Consider the following 8,380-nt stretch of genomic DNA (forward strand, 5'->3'; position numbering starts at 1 on the left):
TTTTAAGCTTAAATATGCATGGCAACATGAACTGTCCCCGAGGTTTATGTGTAGTACTGCACTTCTCAGTTCTTACAGCTGAGAATACTTAACTTCATCCCTTCAGTTGCAAATAAACCACAGTTTAATCCTCTAGTCCAGCAGTAAAAAACCTTCAAGCTTATTTGTTGTACCCTTGTAGTTTTAGGTTTTAAATCCAGCAACTCGATCATTCCTGAATTGCTCTGGAATAATGGATTTTGGTGAATGGTAAAATGGCAGTATCTCAGAAAATCGACTTACATAAACATGCTTTTACCCTTTTATCCATCCATGATCCATCTATATCTATGGTTCATCCACAACTTCCTTCTACTTAAAACTGTAGGCGTGGCATAAACAGTGCACACGAGGTCTGGCCGCATCCCAACTGCATGTACCCTTTCTTAAAACTGGTTGCTGGTTCATCAATACTGGCGGTGTTTGGTTTGTGCTACTTTTGGAGTAGCACAAATTTTGACCGTTAATTACTAGTATTAAATGAAGATAGTTTGCAAAACTAACTTCACAACTCCTGCGCTATTTTGCGAGACGAATTTAATGATGCATTTGACCACACGATCCAATCATCGATTGATTATCGTCATTAGATTCGTCACGAAAAATTACACACATTCTTAAAAAAATTTTACAAATAAATTTTATTTAGTACTTCATGCATTGAAGATTCTCTGGTTGCGCTACTCGTGCCCGTGGAAACCAAACAGGACCCATGTGACAACGCCACTCCTGCTCCTGCAGGAATTTATTGAGCCCACTCTCCTTGCAGACTGCAGTTACCCTCCTCACTGTCTTCATTGTTGTGCAACCTTTTCTGGTTTCTGGTTGCTACCGTCGCAGTCACCAAGGCCTCTCAGCTCTGAGCTGCCTTCTGCTTCTGGAGCCTCGACCTCCTCGTATAGTAAATTAAATACATAATTATTCATCACGAGCGCTGGTCCGTGCGTGGATGGATCATGTGTCAAGTGTCAACTCCTAGGGCCTGACGCACATGGAGAGTTTTATGTGGGCTGCATCTCCATATTCATGGTGACTTCTTTTTTTTACTCTATCTATGACACGCGTTCCATGATGATCATTGATCAGCAGTGCTCCCCTTCGGGTCCGTGAGTTGGTGGCATCGGTGGCACAGGTGTCGAAGACGTTGCCAGATTTTGTCTGTGCAGGCCTTCCCAAATTTTCACAACCATCCAACGATCAAAATTTTCCCAAATTGTCTGTTTGTGGTGAAAATTGAAATGGCTGCTTGCCTCCTCCTCTCTGCCTGTTGGTCTCCTATTACTGCAACGATGCATTTCCAGATTTCCTTTCGGCTAAAACTTTGTAATTTATAATTTGATTGGTTTGGAGGGGCATTGTCAGATTCTAATACAAGAGTTAAACTGAAAATTATCGCAAAAAAAACGAAAACTGAAAATTGTGGTTGTCTATATTTGGGCTTTTGGGTGTCGAGCTGCCACTTCATCGCCCGCAGTCAGTCTAGGAACATAGCATGAAAGATTTTCAGACAAACATGGTAAAGCAGTCTTCTATTCTTGGAGGATCAGACTCTGATAACTAGTTGTTTTCTGACTTAAACCTTCAAATAGACTGGACAGATAGGGAGAACGGCCTTTGTTTTATACCACCTTGCTGTTTTGCAGGGACACTGGAGATGACGATGTCGCTATACAGGTACTGTACTGCGGGATATGCCACTCTGACCTGCACACTGTTAAAAAATGAGTGGAGGACTACCATCTACCCAGTTGTCCCCGGGTAAGTGTTACCACGGATTGACTAGTGCCGGACGCGCGCTATCGCGCGCGAACATGGCTTCAATTGTTTAGTTTTTTGCGTAAAAGTGGAATAGGATGGTATGCTTTTGGATAAGGTGCAACAGGCAAATAAAGGAGCTGAGTAGGAGCCGTATATTAGTTCAGCATTAGATTGTACACAATGTCCTGGAAAGTCTGCAATACAACCTCGACTGGAACCACAATTTACAGTACAATCATTAAGCGGTCGCGCGCGCGCTCAGTGTTTCTTGAAAAAAAAAATGTTTGTTGCTGGAAATGATATATCTGCAAAAGAACAATATACAAAAGTTACCCGGTCAAGGGGAATGCGTCTTGCAAAAAATTGGAATGCAAAGACGAACGGCTGTAGATAATACTGCAAAATAAAACAGATGACCTCTGCAAAATAAAACAGCTGACCTCTTTCAGCTAGGTTAAGGTTCAAATCTGAACCATGCAGACATTTCAATTCAAAATAATCTGCTTTAAACAGTCACAGCCTGCAACTGTTTGTAGGAGCATAATTGTAAATAAATAGCTCCCAAAAATTGGTGCTATGCTAAGCTTCTTATTTGGTCGTTGTGTAAAGAGCTGCTTGTAGCATAGTACCCAGCAATATGTAAGCACCATGAAGGCATCAACTACGATAATATTCAGGCCTGTTATAATGTAGAAGGTACAAATGGAAGTGGTTAGAAAGTAACACCAAACAATAAGAAGAAATTCATCTATGAAAATCATAAGCAATTGAATATGTCGCACTACTGAACAAAAGGCATGCCTTGTATGGGTGCTAGCTGAAACCTATTCATATACAATGCTTAATCGCAGAACTGGAAACTGAATAGGAAGCATAAGTTCTCTTTGCCGAGGAAACTTACAAAGATGCTGTTGCGATGGAGCTGTGGACCACGATTTCATTTGCAAGCTAAGAAGAATACAACTGCAGTAAAGCACATTAAAAATAGGTAAAATAGTCAAATAATCCTTCAACTTTGCTCCAAGGCTCAAATTAGTCCTTAAAGTATCAAATAGGAGCAACACCAATATATGTGAGATTAAGAAAAAAAGGAAATAGAGGTGCTGGATGTATAAAGGAGGAAGGTGGGCATCTGTGGTCGAGTCAGAAGGAACTTTCAAACTTGTTTCAGCATTGAGGTTAACGGATATTTCTGCTTGTCCGGTTACTAAATGGGTTTTCACGGACCTGGAAACGAGCCGCTGCGAACATATACCTGAATGGAGAATAAGTCATGTAAATGCTAGGACGAGGCATTCTTTTCTGGTTATCTGAAACATTCAGAAGGAAAGAGGTATGGCCGAGCAGGAAGAATGAACAGCATCAGATAATTTGGTAACATTGCATTCCTTAGGCAGGTGGACTAACTGAAGCTTAAATTGAATTCTGGCATATGTATTGAACATATGAGGAAAATCCTGGGTCTAGATAGTTTAAAAGTGCAGTTAACATTCTATCATTGAAGCATAAAACACAGAAAAGGTAATTCATGTGAGATTGGCACTTATAGTAAAGGTAATTCATGTGAGATTGGCACTTATAGTAATCTAGTATGCATGCAGGCCTAATGGAAGGGGAGTATCAGGACAACTGTAATTTTCTGAACCTGTGTGCTTAAATCCTTTATCTGTGAGTGACAACTAAAGCTTGGGAATATAATAATGAGGTGAGGATGTAATAACCTGTGAGATGCTGCTTAGAGGAAGATGTTGCAACTGAAGCACTCAGGGTAGGAGTTTCATATTCAGACACAGGGAACAGGTGAGCATCTCCTGCAACCTGTCAATGGGTACTATTTAGATCCAGGGCAGACAAAAAATGGAACTCAGCATTTACTTCTGCAGCGTTCGTGGGCTAATGATTTGTGAAGGAAGTATCCTATTTCAGGTAGTGCTAGCTGCATTGGGAAGGATTCGTACCTTGCTGGTCGTCTGCTGCAGCAACATGGATTCTTCGGTTACTGAAAGTTGGTACCTGCATGTGTTAACCTCTTCTGGAGGATGTATTTCCTACGTTTTTTTGTCGATTTTCAGAAGGATCGGAGTTAACAGGGATGTACGAAGAGCCATTACCTAGTTTAGGAAAATCTTAGTCGGCATGATGGGGAGGTAATAGGCCTATGTATAAATGATTTGTGATTTTAAGTCAGCATGAGAACATTTGTAGAGGAGACATTACAAATCGTGGCCACAAATGGCGAATGCACCATCAGTAAAAGATAAGACTTAAATAGGATGCAGCATTTGCTTACTTTTGGCAGCGTGAGGGAACAATGGAATGCTTTAGAAGGATCAACAAGAGCGTAGCAGTAGAACACACCTTTTTTTTTCTTTCCTGGCAGCGTAAGCAAATCTGAAAAGGAGTCCACTGGGTTCACTCAACTTCGTCAGCCCTTTTCAACCAAGCGGAAGGCAAAGTCAACTTGATACTATGTAGAATGGCATAGTTTAACAGCTCAGGAAAATGGCATGGTTAGACATACCGGAGCAGGATGAGGATTCCACAGCAACGCGTACAAGGAACTCTGTATTTGCAGAGGCATTGGACGATATTTCATTTTTTTTTGTTTGGAATTAAAAAATTGAATCCAAATCGGCTTGTACTCGCATCCAATGGAGTACAGCTTGAAGCTGACCATGACAAACCGAAGAAAACAATGGGTAGCAATCTACACAAGAATTTTTTTCCAGTCAGAAAACACTAAGGTAAGAAAACTGATGGAAGAAAAAAAACGAGCATCATTTGTCAACATTGAGTTGCTATGCAGGCAAGGAAAGTATGGAATGATTCACAGTGGCCACTCAACAGCACAATCCTTAAGATTGACACATGCAAAAGCTGCTGCTTCCAAGCAAAAGAAAGAGCATCGAGTTCAGAGATACAGGCTAAATAATTATTTTTGACAAAAAGACACATTTATACTCTATACCTAATCTACCACTACAGGAGTACACGAAGCAGCAACAAAAAGGCAAAACGGTACATGGTTTCGATCTGGTCCCATCAAATGCCATCCATGAGCATATAACTTTGTCACTTCGCTACAAAAATTCAGAATCGGCTCAGCACTTTAGCCTGTGTAATGCATATTATATGAAAGTCATAGAAACATCCGTTTTGCTGATACCTAAATATCATGAAATGCACATCTTTAAGAGATTCAAAGGTGCATGTGAGGAGATTCAGAGGTGCCTGTGCATGCAGGCAGTAGCATTCAGAGATTCAGAGGTGCATGGTGGCCATGGCGGACGATCCAGCTGGAGAATGCCTCGAGCATCCTCATGTCCGCCCTGTAGTGCCTCATGGTGAAGTCTAGCAGCGCCCGCCACATGAAGTCCGGGTACGCCCGCGGGTTGCGCGCATCCACCAGCTCCCCCGGCGGCCGCACCACCTTGTCATCTCCGGGCAGAGGAAGAAGGCCAGCGAGCGGTGCGGTACGCGGATGTTGACGACGGCCTGGTGCAGGCAGCTCCTGTAGCTGACGTTGGAGAGCGCCATGAAGGTGTCGCCGATGTTGACGACCAGGGCGCCGGCGTGGGGGCAGATGGAGCGCTAGCGTCCGGCGGCGCAGACCTGGAGGCCGCCGACGTCATCGTGGTGGAGGATGGTGAACGAGGTGGGGTCGCAATGCAGGCGGTGTCCATGGCCACCCCGACCGGAATCGCGTTCGCCGACGAGAGGAGCCGAGGCGCCGCTGGATCCGCTCCTCGGCCGCCACCAGCGTCTACACGGGCTGGTACACGGCCACGAACACCGGGCCCCCGCGGTCGATTGATCTGCACAGGGAGCCGCCGGGGAGCCGCCGGGGAGGCCACTGGATCCGGAGCAGCCGGGGAGCCGCCGCCGTGTAGGCCGCCAGCGAGGCCCCTGCCATATCGCCGCAGGCGGCTCGGACACGGGCGGCGCTCCCGCGCACGCCAGCCTACTACCGGATCCGCGCCGCAGCGGCCTCCTGCAGCGCCACCGTGGGGCCGGGGGTCACCGCGCGTCGCCAGGAGCCCCTGGAGCCCCTCCCCGTCGCGCGCCGCCGGGTCCTCGCCGCCGTCGCACGCCGGGGGCCGCAGCCGGGATCCGGGATCCGGGCCGCCGCGTCCATCCCGCGCCGACGCGCGCCCACGCCGGGCGGCCGCCGTCGCCGCGGAATCCGGCGCTGTCGCCACGGAATCCGCCGGGGAGGGAGCTGCAGGCAGTGGACCGCGCATGTCCACCACACGCCTGCCCCGTCACGTGGCTGCCGACCCGCGCCGCCGGCGAGGGTTCCAGGGGGCCGCGCGCGTGGGAGCAGGGGCACCGGCGCCGTAGTCGCGGAGAGGGAGGGACGAGGAGCCGGCCGGAGAGGGAGGGGCCGGCGGGAGGGAGCCGCCGCGCCCCATGTGGATCCGGCGGCCGCCGCCGTGGACCCGCGCGGATCCGGCGAACTCGAGGCCGGATGCGCCGGAGGGAGGGAGGAGGAAGGATGCTACACGGGCTCGCAGAGGGAGCGGAGTAGGGAGAGAGGGGCGCCGCTGGGGAGCTCGAGGCCCGCACTTCGCCGGCCGGAGACGCTCGTGCGCGCGCCATGGCTAAGCCGGTGGGCGAAGGGAGGAGGAGGGCGGCGCGGATCGAGGCCCGGTCGCAGCGCGCCGCGAGGAGGCGCGACGAGGTGGCTCTGGCCCGCGAGGAGGAGAGGGGCGGCCGCGAGAAGGAGGGGACCCCGTGGCCTCCGCGGAGTGGAGGGGCGGCAAGGAGGCCAGAGAGAGAGGCGGAGAGGGAGAGAGACCCAGCCATGTTGACGAGGGAAGACACAAAGGGTGTACAGAGAAGCAGGCGACGGACGTCGGGAGCCATCAGATGGCGAATCAGACGCCGCAAATAAAAGGATGACATGGACGGCCTCCCTATGCGCCGTGGGAAGGAACTTTCATCTATAGAAATAGTTAAGCACTTCAATCATTTTAAAAAAATACTTGAGCAATCTGGGTTATCCTCACAGCAATCCATACTTGCATGATATCGAAACCTTCCATTTAGGAGTGGCCAAAATGATAATACTCTCGGAATCTAATGATACCCTGCCTGAGTGCCTGACATGAGGCCGGCCGTCTGAAGTTTGGTGCTCTCATTTTTCAACAGGCACCTCTGATTGGTTGCGCTGCGCACAACAAATAATGCTTGTTCATGGATGCAGGCATGAGATCGCCGGGCTGGTCACCGAGGTTGGCAAGAACGTGCACAAGTTCAACGTCGGCGACAGGGTCGGCGTCGGGTGCATGGTTAACACATGCCAGTCCTGCGAGGGCTGCGAGGCAGGGCTCGAGAACTACTGCTCCCAGATTGTCTTCACCTACAACTCCCGTGACCGGGACGGCACCGTCACCTGCGGTGGCTACTCCGACGTGGTCGTCGTGAACCAGCACTTCGTCATCCGGTTCCCTGACGGCATGCCCCTCGACAAGGGCGCGCCCCTGCTCTGCGCTGGGATAACCGTGTACACCCCCATGAAGTACCACGGGCTGAACGAGCCCGGCAAGCGCATCGGCGTGATCGGCCTCGGTGGGCTTGGGCACGTCGCCGTGAAGTTCGCAAAGGCGTTCGGGATGAGGGTGACCGTGATCAGCACGTCCCCGGAGAAGAGGGAGGAGGCTATGGAGAAGCTTGGCGCGGATGACTTTGTTGTCAGCAGCGATGCTGGTCAGATGAAGGTAAGAAATGTCTGGTTGGGTTCATGAGGCCTCAAGCAGTTCAATTAAGAGATAAACTGAATGTGCAAATTGCAGATGTGATCCTCGTGTACTGCTCCGTCCATCACAAATTATTAGTCGTTTTAGCTTTTCTAAGTGCATAATTTTTATTGTGCATTTAGACATATGTTATGTCTAGATGCATAACAAAATCTATACATCTTCTTTAATTGAGTATCTACGCATGTATTTTGATCCGTGCTTTTACAGGCTGCGAAGGGCACAATGCACGGCATTACAAACACGGCCTCTGCAAGCATGTCCATGTACCCTTACCTCGCTCTCCTCAAGCCCAGGGCAAGATGATCTTGCTTGGCCTGCCTGAGAAGCCTCTGCAGATCTCTGCCTTCTCTTTGGTTGCTGGTAAGTCAGTCTCCGAATTCTGATGCAGTTCATGCAGAGAGCACTTCAGCAACATTGCACACGGCACACTTCGAACTCTTGGAAGAAAGAAAGATGGCACTTCATATAGTTTGAGCAATGCTACTCCGAGGATCTTCCATGGTGGTGAATGATGAGAATTGCTGCGTTAATCTGTGCACACAGGCGGCAAGACTCTGTCCGGGAGCTGCATGGGGAGCATCAAGGACACTCAGGAGATGATGGACTTCGCCGCTAAGCACGAGTTGATGGCAGACGTTGAGGTGGTTGGCGCCAATGATGTGAACGATGCACTGGAGCGCCTCGCCAAGGGCGAGGTCAGGTACCGCTTCGTCATCGACATCGGCAACACCATTGTTACGGCGTGACTAGCGACCTCACCGGTCTCCGCCTTATAGCTAGCTACGATTTACGACACCTGATTGTAACACCCAGACGTAAAT

General features: G+C 49.3%; 1 protein-coding gene and 1 pseudogene across 8 annotated transcripts; one reads left to right on the forward strand and one right to left on the reverse strand.

Moving 5' to 3' along the window:
• The first annotated feature begins 736 nt into the window (after nucleotides 1-736).
• LOC120682109 lies at nucleotides 737-8,380 on the forward strand (annotated as a pseudogene).
• LOC120682110 lies at nucleotides 1,921-6,654 on the reverse strand. 8 transcript variants are annotated; one of them, XR_005678226.1, is made up of 7 exons: nucleotides 4,964-6,650; nucleotides 4,820-4,877; nucleotides 4,319-4,504; nucleotides 3,756-4,228; nucleotides 3,519-3,615; nucleotides 2,699-3,052; nucleotides 2,167-2,476 (listed from the first exon to the last, which is right to left on the reverse strand). XR_005678226.1 is itself a non-coding variant. In XM_039963863.1 (6 exons), the coding sequence occupies exons 2-6, from the start codon at nucleotides 3,780-3,782 to the stop codon at nucleotides 2,283-2,285; spliced, it is 435 nt and encodes a 144-aa protein (XP_039819797.1). In that variant the 5' UTR covers nucleotides 3,783-4,228; nucleotides 4,319-6,650; the 3' UTR covers nucleotides 2,161-2,282. The 8 variants fall into 8 exon arrangements, 1 of the variants encoding a protein (XP_039819797.1); XR_005678223.1 differs by adding an exon at nucleotides 1,921-2,102 and having other exon boundaries at nucleotides 2,238-2,476; nucleotides 4,319-6,640; XM_039963863.1 differs by adding an exon at nucleotides 3,053-3,107 and having other exon boundaries at nucleotides 2,161-2,476; nucleotides 2,699-2,760; nucleotides 4,319-6,650.

This window comes from Panicum virgatum, chromosome 7N, assembly GCF_016808335.1.
Source record: "Panicum virgatum strain AP13 chromosome 7N, P.virgatum_v5, whole genome shotgun sequence".
In the NCBI taxonomy this organism is placed as follows: Eukaryota; Viridiplantae; Streptophyta; class Magnoliopsida; order Poales; family Poaceae; genus Panicum; species Panicum virgatum.

Excerpts from the sequence above, each read along its gene's own strand:
- LOC120682110 (XM_039963863.1), bottom strand. The coding sequence starts at position 3,782 with ATGTTGCTGCAGCAGACGACCAGCAAG. Across the intron at positions 3,616-3,755 it reads TGCAGCAGACGACCAGCAAG|GTTGCAGGAGATGCTCACCT; the intron begins GTACGAATCCTT and ends ACCCATTGACAG. Across the intron at positions 3,108-3,518 it reads CTCTAAGCAGCATCTCACAG|ATAACCAGAAAAGAATGCCT; the intron begins GTTATTACATCC and ends TGAATGTTTCAG.